The sequence below is a fragment of the Castanea sativa genome, chromosome 5 (assembly GCF_040712315.1).
Source record: "Castanea sativa cultivar Marrone di Chiusa Pesio chromosome 5, ASM4071231v1".
Taxonomy (NCBI): Eukaryota; Viridiplantae; Streptophyta; class Magnoliopsida; order Fagales; family Fagaceae; genus Castanea; species Castanea sativa.
Window position 1 is genome coordinate 67,618,101 of NC_134017.1, and position 22,775 is coordinate 67,640,875.

The following is a 22,775-nucleotide window of genomic DNA, read 5'->3' on the forward strand; positions in this document are numbered from 1 at the left end:
GTATGTAAGTTTGTAAGGTATTAGTGAATGTTGCTATAATCCACATCATTGATAGTAGATTTTGTTTGGTGTTCTACGTGGACGTATACTTAAAATTGACTTAACCATGTTAAATATTGTTGTCTTGTATAAACATTTTATATTCTTATTTGCGTGAATGCACTTCTATTAAGTATTAACTAAATCATACAACTCGGTGAGTTGGATATGAATGTGCTATAAAGAGGAAATCCCATTATGTGATGGATTGACTATCCATGAATTTAATAATTGCATGACTAGTTAAATCATTTGAATAAATTATATAACTACTAAATATATGTTTATGTAATTAAAAATACAAGTAATCGTCACCATCACCTGTCACCTGCAACTCCTTTTCAGAAATCAGCCATTGCCAACTTAAGAAATGACTCATTTTATCTTTGTAGAGTGCAGTTATTCTATTGTCGCATGTCTTTGCCGCCACATTAGGTCAATCGATCAATACCTAACTGATGATTCATAACCACAACTTCCAACTAAAAAATTAAAAATAAGTTTCTTGCAAAAGCACAAGCCCAACCTTTTCCTCAAGTAAATGATAACGTATGAGCACTTGCACAATCAATTCATTAGGTCCCCCCCCCCCCCCCCCCCTCCCTTTGCTATCTTTCAATGACTCAAATGCATTTGCTCATAGTCCACCATAAAATGCTTTCTTTTTTCTTTTTAATCCTACCCAAACAAATTAAGAAATAATAAATATTTCATTTATAATATACAGTTAAGAAAATATAAAATTGTCAATAATTTATTGATTTGAATAAACAAATTCATTCTAATTGTATATACTTTTCTAGATATTTGTACATATTTTTTTTTACTTTATTTTTAATGAATACCATACAAACACAAGTTAAGGTGCATATAACAATCTACCTCCTCTTACTCTTTACTTGAGTGCCAATTTAATATCCCATTTTGAAAGTGATTATTTCTCGTGTTGCAACCTTACGTCACAAATATAAGCTACTTTTTTTTTTTTTTTCTCAACTTGTTTATGAGAGGCCATTGTGAAAAATAAAAATAAAACTAAAACTTAAATGCATGGCTTCCCACTCCAAATTTGTTTGGACATCCTTTCTTATATTATCCTCCAATAAAAGGTTGTAGTTCAGGATGTACAGACGGCTTTATTATAAGTCATCACTCCAAATGCTTTTGTTTGTTTCCACTTTTCTGTCGTGCCAATCACCATTTTTTCCTGTTTAGAAACTAAGCTACTAGCCATTTCACTTCCGCATAATATAAGTGTTTCACTTTATCATCTCCAATACTTTGGTAGAATTTAGCATCTTGTGCTATAAGAGGGGAACACCTTTTTTATTTTTAAATAGCAGAATTAAGCATTGAAGTTGAATTATGTTTTTGAGCACCATTAGCTTCTTGCTTCCATGCCTTTTCTCCTCCTTTTTGTTTGGCTATCACCAACCATTTTAACCATTTATTATCTTCCTCGTTCCAACCATCTCCTAGGATCTATGACATACCAGATGTATCAATATTTAATAATCTTTTAAAATAGTCTTAGCTACATAAATTGTTTCTTTATTATTTTTTCCTATATATATATATCAATGGACAAAGTTTATCTACAAAATTTATTGTAACTTAAGGCTAAAAACTTAATAAAATAAATATTACTACATATTTTGAAAATCTAACCATTAAATTATATGTTCTTTACGCTTTTAATAAACATGTTAAATTTTGTGTCAATAGGATATTATTTACTATATGATCTATAAGTATATATTTTATGCATAATTTTAAATTGCAAAAACTTGCAATTTAAAAAATTTATTGATGACATAGCTATTGATATTTAATTTTCTTAAAATTTACAAGTATGGAGGATATATGAAGAAGATGTAATCTAATGATGGATTTGTCAAAATTTACCTTCAATAAAACGATATTAAATAAGGTTATAGTTAATTTTGTAGTTAAACTTTGCCACTATGCCTTTACACTATGCTTCTATATCCATCCCATCTAGTCATTCCTGAAGAAAAAGGGAAATGGGGGTCATTCCCTCTGGGCCTATCCTAAACTCAAAAGGGAACCAAGCGAAGATAGTTGTCAAAGTAGCATTTAATGCAATTTGATGGTAGTTGGATTGCATTAAATGCAATGATAAGGGCAATAGTTGAAGCAATCAATATGAATTCTTGTAATTTTGACTCTATGCTATCGTCTTTCTTGTAGTCAACAGTTCCTAGTCAAGTTTCAATTAGGTCTATTTTGGGAGAAAATATACCCTGCATTGGGTATATGCTTCTTCTCTCTCACAATTGATGAGTCCCACTCCTTAGTGGAACTCACCAGTTGCAAGAGAGGAAATATATGCCGTATATTTTTCTCTATTTTGGATAGACCTCTAACGGACCTATGTGATTGATGAGGCTTCCTTTGTCTACCTAGTCACCTAGTGTGATTGGGTTAGCAGTTGCAGTAGACTGCTCAAGGGGAGATACTTCTAGCTCAGCATATATGGTAACCATGATCATAGGACCTAGACCTGCATCAAAACTGAGCTTATGGGTCAAATGGTCCATCTAACTACTATTGTGAGCTCAGAGACTTGGATTCCTCCTCATAAATACCTAAGCTACCTTATATTTTTGGTTACATCACAGTTTAGAAGAAGTCCGAAGGTACTACCCAACCATTAAGGTTATTGGCAATTCCTAAACTATCTTGAAAGTTAAAATACTTCTTTTTAGATGGGCTTTAGAACTAATATATAAGATACACCTATTCATCTATCATTCACTTATTTGCATAGCAAACAAGTGTCATGGTATAGTATCCTAGGAACCATTTTCTACTTTATTACTGTGGACATATTGATGTAAAAGCTTTTTATTGAAATTCAGCCAAAAAAAAAAATCTTGAATGACTGAAGTCTATCGAAAGAATGCTTCCAATCAAACAATCTCCATTAAAAGTTTTTACAAACTATAAAGGCTGTATCTAGTTTACAAATTTCATGATTTCATGAGATTTGGAAGAGGTAATCAGTAGGCAAATTTATTCCTAATTTATTTTATTCTCAAATTTGAACTTGTGATTAGAAATATCAAAATGGAATCCTCCATCTCAAATCCAACTATTATAAAATCTTCATTTTTATAATAAAATATTGATTTTTAATTTTAATTCGTACTAACTTGTTAATAGTTCATTTAAATTGAGGGAGAGGGATGGAGAGTAGAATAGAGTAGAATTGCCTTAAAATTAGTTTATTTTAAGCTAATTCTAATCTCCTCTCCTCTACTCCCCCTTCAATCCAAACAGGTCCTAAATGTCAGAGTGTATTGGCTTTACACGCAATTCTAAATTGATTTTTCAAGTGTTTCTAACACTCACTCCTTTCCCTATATAAACACCCTTTGCACTTATTTTGAAAAATGCAAATCTTATACACAAAGTCACTGATCACTTCTATTATTATACTATTACTAATGGAAGACCCTGCATTAAAACCACAAATTGAGGTAGTAATTGATGCTTCCATTAATGTCACTAGCCAAGAGTCTCATGCCCCCCCAATTCCCATTTCCAATCCATCACAATCATACATCTTAACCAGGCTCCATGCAGGCTACTTCAGAATAAGCATCTCTCTTGGTGCCCAAGCTTTACTATGGAAAATTCTAAGTAAGCCAACAGATGAGTCACAAGCTTTTCAACAAGTATTCCACATGATTTCTTCAACGGCTTTTCATTTACTATGGTGCCTTGCACTTTTGGTGCTAATTACACTCTCTATGCTATATATTCTAAGATGTTACTTTCATTTTCACATGGTCAAGGCAGACTTCTCACACCATATAGGAGTGAACTTCTTGTATGCTCCTTGGATTTCATGGCTTCTCATGCTTCAATCAGCCCCATTAATAAGTCCAAAGAGTTGCACTTATCTAGTTCTTTGGTTGGTTTTTGCAATTCCAATATTGGTGCTTGACATCAAAATATATGGGCAATGGTTCACCACTGAAAAGCGGTTTCTATCAATGATGGCAAATCCAACAAGTCAGATATCAGTGTTAGGCAACTTGGTAGGTGCTCAAGGAGCAGCACAGATGGGGTGGAAAGAAAGTGCGATTTTCATGTTCTCACTAGGCATGGCACATTATTTAGTACTCTTCATTACCCTCTATCAGCGCCTACCTGGTGGCAATCATTTTCCAGTAATGCTTCGGCCAGCTTTCTTCTTGTTCTTTGTTGCACCAAGCATGGCAAGTTTAGCTTGGAGCTCCATTTCAGGAGCTTTTGATACTTCATCAAAGATACTCTTCTTCCTCTCTCTATTCCTTTTCATGTCTCTGGTAATTTTCATCATTTACTCTTCCATTTCTCCGCTATTTCAATAGCAGCACAAGTACTGTGTAAATGAACCGAGTTCATAAACAGTTTGGGTAAAACTTCTTCATGTTTGTTTATTTAACGAGAGGCAAGTTCAAACTTAAGTTTAGGCTTGACTATTAATCGAGCTGAGCTCAAACATATTATTGTGTTTGTGAACAAGTTTGTGAGAGTGAGGCTTGATTCAAGTGTACACATCAAATATTATATACTTATATGTATAAATGCATACAAATATATTTATATAGGCTTAAGATTAGATTATGTAAGTTTGAAAATAATTTCACAGTTATCAAATTATTATGTGGTAAAAACTATATATATATTTTCAACGATACAAGGTTGGTGAATCTAATTTTTATAATTTTATAAATGAAAATCATTTTATCTAATTAAATCAAACAAAATAATTTCAATTGTAATTTAGTTATGAATTATTAGTATATATGAGTCCATTTGGGAATAGTTTATTTAGCTAAAACTGCAATCTTTTTGCTAAAAGTATTGTAGATAAAGCTAAAAGATAATTGAAATAGTACAGTAGAATCTATGAATAATATCAAAAAGTGCAATGAAACCCATGAATAGTACTAAAAATAAGTTGAATAGTAGCAAAAATAAACTAAATAGTAAAAAAATGCTAGCTTTTTAAGCCAATGCCAAACACAACCTTAGTAAGAGTTAAAAAAGAAATGATAAGTTAATTAAGCAGTTTATGAAGACGTTCAAGATTGTTCAATAAGAAAATGAACAAAGTTTAAACATATAATCTAACTTAATGATAAATTTAAGCTAGACTTGCGTATAAAATAAAGTTAAATGAACTCATCATAACTTTAATACTCGCCTTGTCGTAACCCTTAAATATATATATATATATATATATATATATTTATTTATTTATTTATTTATTCAAATGTTATACCTCTACTGAGTATATGCCTTTGAAGTGTCTTTTAGTCTAGTCAGCGTAGTTAATGGAAGAAATGATCTGACATTGATAGTTATCGTAAAATATTTGTTGCTCTTGACATTGTGACAAGTTTAATGCGTCAACTTTCTGCAACTTCAAATAATTAATGTCACAGAGAGTAGAGAGTATATCCCTGATTAATCTGCAATGTTCCATTAGCAGATGCATGAAGTGAAGAGCACTCTATTTGAATGTTCACCATTAAGCTTATGCTTGGTTGGATCAGAGTTTTCATTGGCAACCTTTTGAAGTAACAAGCTTTAGCTGTTTAGCTGTAATGGCCATAAAGGTCAAGTAGAAGAAATAAGTTTCTTTAGTTTTTGAATCCCTAAAAATATAGATGTGTGATGAAAAAGTTTAGCTGGTTGTCAATAAATATTTCTAGGTGACAAATAATAGGAAAAGAGTGCTATGAAAGCCCTACACAAAGCAGCATTTACACACATGTTTGCATGTAACATGAGAGGTGGTTAATATACATGTTAATGCAGCCTTGGCCTCTGGCTTTGTTATTAGAAGAAGGGGGCCCCTAGCTAATTGAAACGTGCAACTAATCCACTCATGGATTTATATACAGGCTTGTAGGCCAACCCTTTTCAAGAAATCTATGAAGAGGTTCAATGTTGCATGGTGGGCTTACTCCTTCCCTCTTACCTTTCTTGCTCTAGCCTCTGTGGAATACGCAAAAGAGGTGAAAGGTCATATAGCACCTGGGATGTCGCTTGTGCTATTAATGCTGTGTGTTCCAGTCTTCCTGGGTTTGATGCTACTTACTGCACTCAACAGCAACAGGCTTTTGCATGAATATGATCCTGTTCTGAATTCTCTTAATGAACTAAGGAAGACTGCAACTAGGCCAGAGATTAAAGTTGACAAGCGAGATGAGGAGACTTGAAACTAGGCTAGTGGTGCAGACACCGGTTATGGTTTACCTGCAATTATGACAACTAATTGTGGTGCAAAGCTTATGACAGAAGAATGCCACTAATTATAATGGAATCAAATAAACTTTGTGAATGATTTGAATAATTCAATTGTAGCAGAAAGAACCCCAAAGGTCTTGATTACAATCCAAACTTTAAACCATACAAAAAAAGGGGGATAAAAATGCATAGTCATAAACATAACAAAATCAGCAGAATTTTTTTTTTTCCATGTTATAACCTAATAATTTGTCTCAGTTTATCAGGACAAAATTGATCAACTCCAGCACTTAAGCTCTAAATAAAATTAAACACACAATGAAAACCCTATTTACTCCTGACTTTTTTTTCCCTTGGGGTTGAGGTGGGGAATGGGGTGGAAGGAGGGGATTTTTAGTTACCACACTAACAATGGTGCATAGCCTGTACCTAACCAAACCATCATGAAACTCCCAAAAGATACCACGAAAAATGAAAGAAAACTTCAAGAAGGAAAAAATGTAAGAGGTGCTGTGTTGCTTAAGTGTTCTTCTTGCTACCAGAATGTGACAATCTCCTGTCCAATGATTGCAACTGGTTCCTAAGGTTTTGGTTTTCCTCAAGTAAGCGGTCATACTCAAGAAGGAATCCTTCAGATTGTTTACTTAGCGCAACTGCATTGGCCTCTGCAGCATTCATTTCTTTTGTCCTCGTCTCAAGTTCCGATTCTAGATGCTTCAGTTTTTCTCGCAATTTAGCTGTCTCTTCCTCCAATGCTTTAGCTTCCTCAACTTTCCCATTTTCAGATCCTCGAGCCTGTTTCTGAACTGCCTCCATGCTCTTCCTTCTTATACGTAGTTCTCTGATATAATGGTGTAGTCTGTCTATCATCAGTGCAAGGAATAGGGAGGAACCTGCAAGCAGTTGCCCCAGGTTTACATTTTAACATAGGTCAACAGCTAACAAGTTTACTGAGCAAAATGGAATTCAAACTGAAACAAGCAGCCCAGTCCTAAAACTCAAAGCCATAAAGCATTATTACATTACAAATTGAAAAAACATGATGTGATCCTGTACATGAAAAACTTTTAACCAAAACAACAACAATCAAGTCTAAGTCCCAAACTCTGGAGTTGGCTATGTATCCTCAACAAACTAATAAAGGTCGCCCTCATGTATCAAGCTAAGTTTATAGATTATGTTCAATAACTTCTTTGCAATTTTTTTTTTCTTTGCCCTATACCAAAACATAGATGGGGAAAAGAGAAAATGAGAGCATTCAAGCTTCATCAAACATCGTGTCCAGCAGTAAATGTTCCAACATATATTTCCTTTGTAATCAGTAAGTTGCAAATGTACCCAAAGGATTTGAACCAATGACCTCAACCTCCCCCACTACTCTTAAAGATGATGCGACATTCGAGCCAGAGCTCATTGGCTCCAAAATGAAAACTTTTTAACAAAAATACCATGAAGCAAATCACTTAACAGCTTGTCTGTAACTGAAAAACAAGGTGAAAAATAACAAGGACTAATTTATAACAAGATTAAAATACTTCAGTCTTAGATAAACCACGGACGGACTTTCAAACATGTACTTATAAGCAACAAAACATTACCTAGGTGTTTTGACAAAGGTATTGATGCATTCAATAGTCACAAGTCATAACAGTGCTATAGACACAACAAATTTCACAACTTTTTTCACAATTTGTCAAGGCAACGGATTGAAATTAGTGTGAAAATCACTTTCACATCGAATCACCACTGACATTCCTTTTATGGTACACCAATCAAAACCGACCACCTCAGAAGTTGTGAATAATTTTGGGCTTATGGCTACCCAACTATATATTACATCACAATATGTATAAATTCAGAACAATGATTTTAGCATTGATTGTACTATACCAAAATGTTGCATATTTTGTTTGCTGATCAAGTCATTCCTTCTTAATCACTACAATTAATGATCCTATAATTGACTTTTCATTAGACAATTACTTTTCCATTAAATTTAACGAAAATCTTAATGACACAAAAAAAGGACATCGCTCAGTTTTGAAGTTTATTTGAGATTGCAATACTTAAAAGAAGAAAATGCAAAGAACCCATTAACCAATTTCTCATATAGAACAATCACGAAAGTCCCATTTCCTTGAAAATCAAAATCATTTAATTCATTCAAATCATATCATGATTCAAAACCCAATGATTAACACATAAAAAAGAAGAAGAAGCAAAGATTAGATTAGTAATTACCCATAAGAGTGGCTTCAAGGAGATGCTTGGCCATGAGGACCTGATCCGTTGGATTAACAGCTCCCTCATCGATCCAACGCTTCTGGATCTTGGTCATGCTGAAGACGCTGGACAAGAGCACCACAAAGACGGTGGCACCAACGGTCTTGACCATGATTGGCCCACGACCACGCTTGACGCGATCCAGGCCCAATATCACTAGCTTTCTCAATGGGGTCTTGAATAGTAGCACCAATATCAATGCCATTTCCGACAATATCACCGTGAACAATAGCTGTTGCATTGTTTCTCTCTGTTTTTTTTTTTTTTGGCTTTGGGGTGTTGTTGGTTTTTATTGTTGTTGTTAGGATTTTTGGGTGTATGGGGAAAAAAGAGCAATGAATTGGTTTGGTTTGGTTTGGTTTGGTTGATGGAGTGAAGAGAAGGGAAGAGGTGAATAGAGGAAATGGAATTTGGAAGGAAAGGAAGGAGTGGGTTTCCTCTTCTTTGTTCTTTGTTTCTGCTTCAAAAATTTTATGAGTTTTATATGGAAGTCCCTAGGCTTTAGTTATTTTACATAAAAGGGCATTTTAATTATCTAATATTATTATATGGGGTGGAAACACAAACTATGAATAAAACTTAACATGTTCTTCTTCTCAAAAAAAAAAAAAAACTTTAACACAAATGGGGTATTTTTTTAGATCAACCAAATTAAAAAAAATCCTCACATGGGGGTACATCTTAGTTTTGAGGCCACTTTATTAGAAATATTTATCTTTCAATGAATTTAGAAGTGTATTAGCCTCATTATACACATTTTACATGTGCAATGAATTTTTGTTCTCTCTCTCTCTCTTTAATATTTTGAGTTTAATGCTGTAATTTTTAAATTTAAATTTGTCTATTATTAGTGAGGTTACATAGAAAGAGATTTTGAAGAAGCTAAAATTCAGGATATTGAAAAAGTGTAGACTGCTAGATTTAGTATGTTACTAATTTTTAGGAAAAAGTTTTTTAAAATAGAAAGTTTTTCTTTTGAGGTATTTAAATAGAGAGTGTATGCTAATTTTTAGGAAGAAAAGGTTTCTCGGGAAGTTTTTTATTTTGAATTTTGTTGAACTATACAATTTTAAACTTTTATTTTTTATTTTTTAGGAATAAAGATTGTCTAATTAGATTATAGGTATTTTTGATATGTTATAAAAGCGTTACTAACTTTTTGAATACTCTTAATATATAGAGATATGATGTGTTTTTTAAGGATGTGACTAAGTATATTTTTAAATTTATAAAAAAATAATTTTCAACATGAAATAATTTTTTATTATTTAAAAAGTAATGAAGAGAAACTTTTTAGGACACACATTGAAAGAAGAGAATTGCTACATCCATAATATTTTTTACAAAAAATCATAGGTGATAAGTTGTTATTGGTATTAATTTGAATTTACAATTTAAATTACTTTTTTGTTTACTCGTAACAAATAATAACAACCTGTCACTTATAATTTATTGTAAAAGTATTTTGAACATAGCAATTCTCTTGAAAGAATTGATCTAAACAATAATCATAAAAAGCTCTTTTTTTTTTTCTTACTTAAGTTGAATTAATATTTGTGTGGGATTAAACTCCAAATATTTTGTTTAACGACAGAAATTTTAACTAATTAAGCTAACTGAAACTTATATAATATTTATACTTGAAAAGAATAAGTATGAATTAATATTTGTACTTGAGTTGACCAATTTTGTAATTGAGGATGGTACTCATCCACCCAATTTTGGATTTTTTAGTATAGGACTATAATTGAACCAAAAAAAAAAAAAAGATTGTCTATTTATATTAGCAAAGGTGAGGTGGAAACTAGAAAGTAGAGTAGGCTTAAGCCTTAAGGTGCAATTTAAAAAGAAGAAAAGTTAACGAAAAAGTCAAAAACCATGTGGAGTCAAGATGGTCATCTACGTACATTAATTAAATAAATGTAATGGAAAAGGACATAAAACAGAAAACAAAGGCCAGTGGCCACGTTATGATAAAGATTTTAGGATGACTTGACTTCTCTTTTAAATAGGGTGTAAATTTGGAAGATAATTTAAAGAACTTAAGACTTTGAATCTGTACTTCAGGCAGATTAATTTGCAGAGTCTTCCTTAGCGAAATGCCAAAAAAAAAAAAAAACTTTAGACTTAAAAGAACAATATTTTCCTCCAAAAACAAAAGCATTAAAATATATAATATTATCACAATGTTTTGTCAAACTTTGGCCACATTGTAAAAGACATGCTGTATTTAGCATCTTATTTTTCGAACTTAACTTATTCTCACGTACAGAGGCAGTGTGATACTCTAGTTCACTCACTGGCGAGACAAACAATTTCTTTTTTCTTTTTCTTTTTTTCTTTACAACTCTGGATGGAAGACCAAAAATGTACCACCAGATATTATAAATGTATTTCAGGCTGATTTTAACAGCCTTCGTTAATTAAAATTCTTTGTCTTGATTCTCAAAAAAAAAAAAAAAAAAAAAAAAGTTTTGTCAAAGCACTTTATCAGAAATTTTAAATTGGTCATATATAATATAAGTTATTTATGATTGATTCAAGCTTGATTCTAGAAATAATTTATTAATGTTCTTTTATCCAACAAATGAGTTAAGTTAAAGCCTAAATTTAGATTCAACTATTAGAATCACACGGACATTTTGATGTAACTTTTGGCAAACAAAATAGAAGTAGAACCTGTGAGAAACCCAAATGAACACACAACGACAAATAATGATCCATTTGATATTTTGATTGCTGAAATTTACACGTAATCGAATTATGCATGATCAAATTTAATTAATCTATGAAATTTTGATATTGCTGTGTTGGTTATTCTAGCCGAAGTGGCTTTGGAGTTTTGAATGAACAGGTTAAGTTAAAACGATTATATGTATTTGATTGTGGCAATTGGCAAATTAGGCATGTTTTTCAAAAAGGATTATTTTTCAAGATGCATTATTGCTGTCTTCCGATTCCTCCAGAGAATGTTAATCACTGTGTACAACACAAGGACTCATGAGTGTGTAGATAGATAGGCAATTTTAAAAGATCAATTAAAGCTTGGACCACACTACTCTTAAAAGAGTATGAAAATCAACATCACCCTGCTAATCCTCATTTGATCCCATAACCATGTTAATCCATTCCTTCCCCACTTTCCTTATGTTTTTATTTTTAAAATTTTTTTATATAGTAAAAATGGAAAGAACTTTATTCCATTAAACATTAAGAAAGGAAAACAGGACAGAGGGCATTTCTCAGTCCAAACCAATGCCTCCACAACCTCTTTTGCAGTCCCAGTACGACTTTGGGCAACTTGATTACAAGTTTTTGGGATATAATTAAAAGAAATTTGTCAAAAAATCAAAGCTACCTTCTTTAAATTTAAATAAATAACAACTACATTTAAAAAAAAAAAAAAAAGGCTGTAGTTTTGGAAAGGATAAGGTTTTGTACAAACTAATACTTGAAAGCCATAGTTGGCAATTTGCAGTCCACATCTGTTCCATCCATACACAAAAATCTGGTTGAGGCATTAAAAATGTGAGGAACTATTGTAGTTAGGGGCCAATCTTTCACCGATGAACTCTATCATTTAAGCCACCTATTTAACTATACATTTAAATTGTGTGTAAAGGTACCACCATGCACCCTTGGGCCTTGGTACAGTGGTCACTCTATCAGTATAAATGCTTGTGGGGTGTGAGGGCAAAGGCTGGGATTCAAGTGTCTAGGAGAGAGTTTCACACACATATATACTTAGATTAGACTAGAGTGGAAATTATATCTTGTATCAGAAAAAAAAAAAATTGAGTGTAAATTTACGAAAGTAATGTTAAAATAATGATTTAGTGATTAAGTTTATTATATTTATTAGCTTAAGTATCAATTTATTACAGTAAAACAATCAAGACATGCAAATTTCGTGACAAAGTGGAAAAACGTTGGAGAACATTTTCAAAGGAAAAACCAGTACTAAGGCAATAGACCCAAATTAAGGCAATTAACTACAAAAGGAGTTTACAAGCTAGAACAGAAAATTTGTTTCCTAGACTCTAATATCCCAGTAAATAACTCATTGTTGCAATCCACAACAACTTCGAAACCTTCACGAATGAACTGTTTGTATTAGCGACATGAATCTTTGACTAACTCAAGGCACCTAGGTTATGGGTTGGGCTTATTGGTTGATAGTTGACTCATATTTTTTGTTCACTTACAAAAAATAAAGTAACAATAACAATAACAATAATAAGAAAAATAAATAAATTACCAAAATAAATGTTAAATAATACATAAAAGATTACACATTCATAGTTCACTATCATCATAAAAGAATAGGGGAAAAACTAGATGTCATGGATCATAAGTCTTTTTAGGTACAGTATATCATCATCATAAATACTAAATGTGCATGTGAAACTGTTTTTTGATACAGCAAGTGAAACTGTTAAGAGTAAATGTAATATACTATCTCATATGAATACCTGTGAGAAAAAAATCACTTCAAAATGGGTCGATTCATTTTTACTGCTATTCATAAAATCCTCGGTCAAATCAAGTATTAATCTTTAGGTTATCGGATTGGGGGTTCAATTTTGCAAAGTCTAAACAAAACTATTGCACTTTTACAAGGTGTGGAGAATGGAGTAACCTTATCAAACATTTTATCTCATTATCAGAAAATAATCTCTTCCAAATATTGAAAATTAATGTTGTTAATAGAGTTGAAGGGAGAAAATATATAAGTTTACCAAATAAGAGGCTGCAATACGCTAATAATTATAATAGGGTATCTACTTACTTCGCCAGCCATAAGCATTCCCCAACAATAGTTTGGACAAAATTCAACTTCAATTCGGCCTTCACGAGCAGATATTTTTTGTGTCTGTTGCCATCTTTATTGCTAAGGATCATGAAAGTAGTGGCAAAGGTGCTTAGTAATCTGATGACAGTTTCTAATGAGACCTTGTTGGCTCATCATAGCAATAAAGAGATGGAAAGCCTAACTAGTGACTTACTATCCCATGGCTTCGAGATCGAGAATGCAACTTCTCACATGGACTATTAATTATCCAAATTTCCTCTTAGTGAATCCTCTTTGATACTAAGCTAGAATGTCACCACCATATAATAGTTGGGCTGATTAGGTTACAAGTTAACTCATATTTTTTCACATGCAGAAAAAATAAAGTAACAATAACAACAACAACAACAACAACAACAACAACAACAACAATAATAATATGATTGTATTGTTTTTATCTTCCTTTCAATATAATATAATAGAACAAATAGTCTCATTAAAAAAAAAGAGAACAAATAGTAAATTACCCAAAAATAAAAGTTAAATAATACTTAAATTCTTAAAATTATGCAATTCATAGTTCACTACATCATAAAGGGGGAAGGGGGGGAACTAAATGTCATGGACCATATTTTTTTTAAATACAGTAGATCATCACCATAAATACTAAATGTGCATGTGAAACTGTTAAGAATGAATATATTGTACTGTCCCATTTGAATTTAATGTGGAAAAAATTACTTTAAAATAAGTTAGGTTAGATTAATCTTGGTAAAAAAAAATCATGTGTCAGATTGGGTATTAATTTTCAGGTTTTTGGGTTCGACTCCAATTTTACTAGGTCTAGACAAAACCCGTGCACTTTTACGAGATTTGGAGATTGGAGTAACCTCGTTGAATATTTTATATCTTCATTCAAAAATAATGTCTTCAAAATTTTAAACATTAAGGTCGTCTAATAGAGTTGAAAGGGAGCAAATATAGGAAGTTGCTAAACTGGCAATGATTTGTCTAAATAATTATTGGAAAAAAAGAAAAAAAAAGCCACCAATGATAACAGAGGCAGAAAGTGAGCTGACGAGAGTTTCCAATAAAAACTTGTTGGCTCATCATAACCGTGAAGAGGGGGAGAACATAACTGGTGACCTACCATCTCGTGGCTTCAAGATTGAGAATGCAACTTTTCACATGAGCTACTAATTATCCAAGTTCCCTCGGACCCTCTCAGTGAAGCTCCTTTGACACTAAGCCAGGATGTTTCCACCATATAATAACTTACCACATATGAAGTGATATCTGTTTACCTACGTGGGTTGGTATTTCAATCATGTTTTATATTATTGCATGTAGAATAACTTTGTTTGGATGTTGAGATTTAAAAGTGAGGCCATGTTAGAGTCCCACGTTGATTAGACATGTACATTGGTAGGGGTTTATGTAATGGTTGAACACTTGAACCTCTCCTAATAACTTAAAGCTTTTACCATAGAACTATATGAAAAATATATCGACTCTTCATGTATCCAGAAATTGATATTCATGAAATTGTGGAAAGCTTCTTATGTAACCTTAATTTTTTTTTAACTCGATAGTTAGGAGAGGAGAAATTAAGCTATATACGTTTCTGTTAGAAATACTAATTAAAAGTGTCAATTGAGCCATAAAGCTTTTGCTTATCTAACATTATTTTCATTGTTACATTGCAAATGGTTTTCTTTTTCTCATTTTGAAGAGGACTAGAGGAGGATTCTTTATTATTATTATTATTATTATTATTATTATTATTATTATTATTATTATTATTTTACATTTTAAGTCGCGAGGTCAAGTCGCCAGACCACTCTGTTTGGGAAAAACTGACCTTTCGCATTCCAAACACACACCGGTATACCCCTTATACCCACGTATTGTAGAGACCTTCCAGAGAGAATTTTGAGAGAGAAACCCTAGAGAAAAACAAGATTGACTCATCCACAATCTTCATCCTTTGATTCTCCAAAATTTCTCTACTCTCACCCTCTCCATTGTTACATCCTTGAGAGGTACATTAGTCAAATCCTTATCTCACCATACCCATATCTGTGAGAAGGCATTTTGGTATTTGAGAAGCAGTTAAGAAGGGACCAATTCATTTTGGTTGATGTAATGGGCTTATTACGGGATCCGGTAAGCTAGAGAGGACAATGTTCGGCGTACCCCTGTTGGAGCAAGAAGCTTGGAGGGCTTAGGTGCACTGAGTAGATTAGGCTTGGAGGGTCTTCTGCTATTCATGTATCCCAACTTCATTCTCTAGTGGATTATTGACCACTTGGAGGGCGGTGGAGAGGTTTTTCGCCTAGGACTTTAGTTTCCTCTTCAATAACACATCGTTGTGTTGTCTTTGTGTTTGCATCTCTCTTCCCTTAATCTTTACCTTTTAATTGTTGCTGTGGTTGTGATTAATTTCGGTTTAGATTGTTTTATCAATTCTGTTTTAGCTTATTTTCATATTCCGCACATACATTGTTTAATTATAAGCTTGTGTTAGTAATTTGTAAATTGGGGGTCTAAACGTTTATAGGTGTTTTACACACTTTTTGAACATTCAAAAACCAACCACCACCACCACCTAAAATCCATCACTACCACAACGATCAAAACCAACCAGCACTACCATAGTTAATTCCCATCCAAAAATCAAACCCCATAGCAACAAAAAAAAAAAAAACAACCATAGTAGCTACCACCCTCACAACCCATCACCACCATATGGAATCCATCACTACCACCACAATCAAAACCATCCACTACCATAACAAAAAAGATCATGATGGTAGGTGTAGAATTTTGACAAAAAAAAAAATCATGCCACTTGAAAGCAGTTGGCCCATAAATCTTGTTGAACTCTCACAAAAAGGATGGTTAAGATTTGGCTACATGATCGCGTGTAGGCTAAGAGCCCCACCTACCTCAATAAGGTGTCAGACCAAGTAATGGCCACTTGTCATGCACAAAAAGGGCGGCTCAATGGCATACCCACTACAAGGAAGCCATTTCATTATTTTATTATTATATTTTTTATACGCTAAAATCTAAAATAGTGTTAATCACTTAAAAATTTACTTTATAATTAATATCACAAATTCTTGACATGAGCTATGTGGTGCACAATTAGGGATTTTGAAAACGCACAATTAATTTGTAGAGATGGGGTGGATAATCATTGTTATATAGCCCTCAATACAGTAATAGATTGATTAATATTGAGCACACTGCGTAAAAAAGGAGGAAGTTCTCTTTTATTAGCAAAATAGCATAAATACAAGCACAACTGTTCTCCTCGGAAATGGGCTGAGGAAGGCGAATTTATCAGGTGAATGCTTATTGCTATTACAAGTTCTTTTTCTCTCTCTCCTTTTTCATCCCCCAAACCTACTGGGATCCTTCCCCTTATACAGCCATCTGGGGTCCATCTTGGTCTTCCATTTGGACAGCTAGGGATCTCCTCCTTAGATACTTGTCCCATTAAGACCTGCTAGAAAGTTGTTGTGGTAGGTTATGAGCTATGGTGACACTATTTCAGGGGCCATTTCTTCATTAATGCAGTCAGCTAAGTGGGTACAGAGTATTGAATGTGGAGGTAATGGGTGCTTTACCTGGAATCTTCCTTTATTTACTTGATGTTAGGCCTTCCTTCGGTTCCTCGTCCAAAGGCTTGATGGTTTGTGGCCGGATCCCGGCCCTTCGAGGAGCTCCTATGTACCCCCACGCTCCTCGGGACTATTAGCCTCCTCGGCCTCCTCGAAGGTGACCTATAACTTTGGTCTCCTTTTATTGTCCCATTATCCTTGGCTTTCCTTCCCCCCCCCCCCCCCCCCCCCCACAAGTAATATAAAGCATGTAGGGATTTCTATTTAATATTAAATTGAATCATTTATTAACATTATTTTTTTTATTTATTAAATTTATCATAATATAAAAAAGTTTTATTATTGTTACTTTATTTTAAAATCTAACATAAACACAAACACATGTCGAAAAATTTATAAAATATATGTTAAAAAATATTTAATTAATTTTCTTATCCCTGTGTCACACCATAGTTTTTTAAGAAATGTTGTATTCTCATACCTCATAGTTTTTTAATACTGCTTCCTTTTAATGTATATTCTTTATATGCATAAATACATAGCTTTTGCTTTACCAATTTGACCAATTATGCCATTGGGAAGGCCTGTATACCATGAAATTCAAATGAAGGGCTCCTATCTGCCATCTAAGGGGCAACTAGCTACATAGAAAACAAGGAGAGGATTGCTTTCAAAGTTCTTAAGGCTTCAGAATCCAAATGGTTTTTTGGAATTATAAATATATGTGGTATCATTTTTTTGAACAATTTAGGTTGTTCACAGTTTGGGATTCATTTGGTTTATTTAACTAACATAATCAAGAAACTATTACAATGGTCAATTCCCCTTCCCCTGTAGGCACAGACAATCGCACACCATAAATTGAAGCATTGGCTCTTTGTCAATCAATAAAAGCAAACATAATTCTCTCTCACCTTGAATAGCCTTTCCTAGCCTTTCCATGTAGAAGGATCTCACATGTTGCAACAAGGGAAAACTAGAATATGTTTCTGTTGCAGAAGAAGCCTATTATTTGAACAACACATTAAAAAAGTATTTTCACCAATATAACTGAGAGACACCCAAATGGAAAATATTGTTAAAATATGTGTTTTAAGGAAGTATAAATAAATTACACATGCGCGCGCACACACACAAACACACACAATGGTAAGACAATCTTTAGAGCTAAAACAATTAGCAATCTAGTTATACCTGGTAGGCATACAATAGAAATAAATAAACCATAACAATACCGATAACAATAACAATAACAATATAATGATTTTATTGTTTATATCTTCCTTTAAATACAAATAAAAGAAAAAAAAATAACTCAAAAATAAAAGTCAAATAATACATAAAATTTAAAGATTACATGATCCATAGTTCACTATCATCACAAAAGAACAGAATAGGTACAATATATCATCGTCATAAATAATAAATGTGCATTTAAAATTATTAAGAATGAATATATTTTACCATCCCCTCTGAATCTAATGTGGGGAAAAAAAGTATCTTTAAAACAAGTTAAGTTGAGTCGACCTATTTTTACTCTTCAAAACATTTTGGGTCAAATTGGGTTATTAATCCCTGCATTACAAGTTCGAGTTAAATTTTGCCAATTCTATACAAAACCCTGCAATTTTATGAGGTTTGGAGAAATCTATGGTGATAGATTGAAATGGAGAAAATAAAGGAATAAGGCCAACATAAACAATGTAGTACTTGGCACAAAACAATATGTTGTTTTAACAGGTCTATTGTCTACACTTAATTGTCAGTCAAACAATGTCGTATCACAGCTCTCAATTTATAAACAGTTTTTACCAAATGACAGATTTTTGAGCCATTACTGACTGACATAAAACCCAAAGCATGTGGTGTTGATAAGTGTAGTTAATGATAGAATTGAGACAAGTGTTGTCATATCATTGGCTATGTTTTGTTAAGTTAGTTAACAGATTCAATCATGAAATATCCATGTTCCTAATTGTATGTAATTAGAGCACTGTGTAATTGTAATTGAAATCAACTTTTCATTTTCTCATCAACTCTCTCTGTATTTCTCTCTTCTCCCAATAGTTCATCATTTTCCCTCTTCTTCAAATTACGTTTACATAGTTATGGGAAACAAGCCACCAATGATAGAAGTGTCAAAGCGGCTCAGTTAGCTAATGAGAGTGTTCGATAAGAACTTGTTGGCTCTTCATAACATTATCACTTTAGAGTGTGGACATTAGTATGAGTTTATGTATATTGGTTGAACCTCTTCTAATATCGAAAAAAGTTTCTTCCATTAATTAATATAAAACTATATGAAAAATACATCGTCTTGTCATAAATCTAGAAATTGATATACATGACTTTGTGGGGAAAGCTTCTTATATAGTTTTCTTTGATAAAGAATTTGAAAGTTGGAAGTGGAGGATTCAAACTCTATATGTATCTGTTAAAAATATTAAAAAAATGTCAATTGAGTTATAAAAATTTTACTTATTGATAGATTTATTGCACACAAGTGACTATTCTTCTTCTGTGGGTATATGTAATTCAAAACATTCTTTATCTCTTGCTAATTTAAAAGTTTGGTGTTACATATCCCACTTTACTTTTTTTTTTTTTTTTTAAACAAACTTCTCTCTTTTGGTGGGTTAATCATCCAATTGTCAAGCACATGATATGAATGATCCCTTAGTTTTTTCTCTTAATTATTTGAGGACGCATATAAATCAAATGGTCATAATTGAGTTATTATCATTTGAAAGTTGATTTAATACAGCTTAATGGTGGATATACACTGTTTGTTTATTCCTCTTTTTTTTTTCTTTTTCTTTTTTTCTTTCAATTAAAACAATAATTTGGCCAAGTGAATTAGTTACTATATAGTAATAGGACAACCATTGGGGACTTGCTACTTTAATGGTTTCTCTATTTGGATGATCAGCGTTTTTGTATGTACTTTAATGGTTTCTCTATTTGGCTCATTAGAGTTTCTGTATGTTGTCAATATTCTACTTTCTATTATGCAGTTAGAATATAGTTTGGCTACAAACTTAGCTGTAACTTAAAACTACAACTTCACTCAATATCTTATTATTGAATATGAATTTTAACAAATCTATAATTAGATAACATTTTTTCTTATATCATCTATGTTAAAAAAAATTTCTAGAAAATCAAAGATCAATAGTTATGTCATTAATCAATTGTTTAAATTGCAAATTTTTGTAATTTAAAATTATATATGTGGAGAGTAAAAAGACCCTGATGGGTATATGGGCCTTTGGGCCATGCTAAGGAAGGCCGACCTGCTCCTGGGTTTAGAACTTGTTAATACTATGGGTCGACCCATACGCCGAGGATTCGAGAGTACAGCCGAGGATGATTTTTCCCCTCGGACGGACATCGAAGATTCCGGGACTTCATTGTAAAGGTTAGGGAATTACACGGTGAAGACCAATGGTAAAAGGGGGTGAACCCTTGAATGTCCTAGAAGCATCGATGCTAGAGAAATACCAAGGATAAAGGCTGCCACATCCGCATTAAAGACCCTGCACCTACCACCCTGGCCGCATTAATGGGGAAGTGACACCTGAACAGTGGAAGGGAAACTTCTGGTTACTATTCAAAGGCACTGAGAAAAGAAATATCTAGGCTAAGGGGGAGTTGGGGCAACACGTGTACAAAGTAGCAAAAAGAAGAGTATTTAAGGAGCAACCTAGAACTGAAAATGGGGACGGACTACTTTGTAATCTAAAAGGAAAAGAAAAAAGAGAAAGAGATAATATAAGAACAACTCCTGGCCTACGTCCAAGGAGGTTGATTTACAATATTCCCCGTTGTTTTTGAGTGTTTGCAATCTTTAGCTTGTCATTTAATCCTCACACACTTCTAACCTGGGTTTCAAGCCCACACTCTACAAATTCATATTGTTTAAGGCTCATTGGGCCTGAGCCCGTAACTGTTCTTGGGGCCAGGTGCAATTGTGCACTTACAATTGGCACCGTCTGTGAGGATCTAGTCTAGAAGAGGTAGGAATATTATGGCAGGCTTAGGCTCTCACCATGCAGAGTCACAGGGATCACAACCGGAAGATCATTTTGAACGTCTTGAACATCGAAGGGATCGTGAAGGGAGTGTCCATACAGAATACCCCGGCGCTAGCCATACTCATGGCGGGGGTAGCACCACCCACGAGGAGGGTTCTAAATCCATGCAGAAGGAAATCAATCGTTTGAAGAGAAAGTTGCGCTGTGCTAAACGTAAGTTTTCACCGTCCTCGTCTAATTCTTCCTCGGATAGGGGAGGTGGCTACAGCTCGAGGTCGCGCTCCCCCACCAATGCAACGTCCTCCGGTGAGGAGGACGACCAGCTAACCCGCAGACGTAAGAAGCTTCGTTCTAGGGGCTTAGGCAACGATACTATGAGTAGGGCGTTGCACCAACTCTCTAAATCTCCGTTTTCACGGAGGATTGAGAGGGGGAGGCTTCCCAGGAGGTTCACCCAGCCCACCTTTACAATCTATAATGGCTGGACTGATCCGGTGGAGCACGTGAGTCACTTCAACCAGAGGATGGCAGTGCACTCTCACAATGAGACTCTGATGTGTAAAGTTTTCCCCTCCAGTTTGGGACCTGTGGCTATGAGATGGTTTAACGGTCTCAAATCGGGGTCTGTAGGCTCATTCGGGGAGCTAACTAGGGCATTCGCTTTGCGGTTCATTACGTGTAGCAGAGTCCCTCGGCCATTGGACTCGCTGCTATCCATGGCCATGAAGGAAGGGGAGACGCTGAAAGCATACTCCGACCGATACTGGGAAATGTTTAACGAAATAGATGGTGATTTTGATGAAGTGGCGCTTAATACCTTTAAGGTAGGTCTTCCTACTAACCACGACCTAAGAAAGTCTTTGACGAAAAAGCCCGTCCGCAGCGTACGTCGCCTTATGGATCGTATTGATGAGTACAAAAGGGTAAAGGAAGACTAGCAGCAGGGGAAGGGAAAGGAGAAAGGAAAGGAGAAGGTTATCCCACAGGAGAGAAGGGATTTCAGGTCGAACAGATATCACAACAACAAGCTGATGAGGGATTACTTCGGGCAATCCGGCTCGGCAGCACCTCAGGCTGTAAATACTGTGTTTCGAGAACCAGTGCATCAGCTACTGGAGAAAGTTCGTAAAGAGCCCTTCTTCAGATGGCCCAGTAAGATGGCAGGGGACCCTGCGAAAAGAAACCAAAACCTCTTTTGTCAGTACCATCAGGATGTGGGCCACACTACCGAGAACTTGTCGGATCCCGTGGAACCATGCGGAACAACTCGTCGGTGAGGGAAAGTTGAAGCGACACTTGTGTCGGCCAGGGGCGGTCGGTCAAGTTGGCTCAAACAACCGGAGGAACAATTCATCTCGGCCGGCATTGGGAACAATTAATGTTATCTTCGGCGCACAGGTAGACGGCTCAGGTCCCACTAGGGTGATGGCGGTTTCCCATCCTCAGGCCGAGGATGTGGGCTGCAGACCGAAGAGGTTGAAGGGCACTTTGCCCGTCATAGGTTTCTCCGAGGAGGATAAGGTAGGGACTATCCAGCCCCATGACGATGCTCTTGTGGTCACCCTCAGGATAGGGAACTATGATGTGAGGAGGGTGATGATAGATCAGGGCAGCGGTGCAGATATCATGTACCATGATCTATTTAAGGGGCTAAGGTTGGAGTTGGAAGATCTAACTCCTTACGACTCCCCACTTATAAGCTTCGAAGGGAGAGCCGTTGTGCCGAAG

At 34.4% G+C, this 22,775-nt stretch overlaps 2 protein-coding genes across 2 annotated transcripts; one reads left to right on the forward strand and one right to left on the reverse strand.

The window, feature by feature from the left end:
• The first annotated feature begins 3,494 nt into the window (after positions 1 to 3,494).
• LOC142633471 (S-type anion channel SLAH1) lies at positions 3,495 to 6,283 on the forward strand. The gene is made up of 2 exons (XM_075807710.1): positions 3,495 to 4,376; positions 5,964 to 6,283. Exons 1-2 carry the CDS (start codon positions 3,510 to 3,512, stop codon positions 6,279 to 6,281), a joined length of 1,185 nt encoding a protein of 394 aa, XP_075663825.1. The 5' UTR covers positions 3,495 to 3,509; the 3' UTR covers positions 6,282 to 6,283.
• A 71-nt stretch (positions 6,284 to 6,354) lies between these two features.
• On the reverse strand, positions 6,355 to 9,049 carry LOC142633472 (uncharacterized). The gene is made up of 2 exons (XM_075807712.1): positions 8,551 to 9,049; positions 6,355 to 7,202 (listed from the first exon to the last, which is right to left on the reverse strand). Exons 1-2 carry the CDS (start codon positions 8,831 to 8,833, stop codon positions 6,829 to 6,831), a joined length of 657 nt encoding a protein of 218 aa, XP_075663827.1. The 5' UTR covers positions 8,834 to 9,049; the 3' UTR covers positions 6,355 to 6,828.
• Positions 9,050 to 22,775: the final 13,726 nt, after the last annotated feature.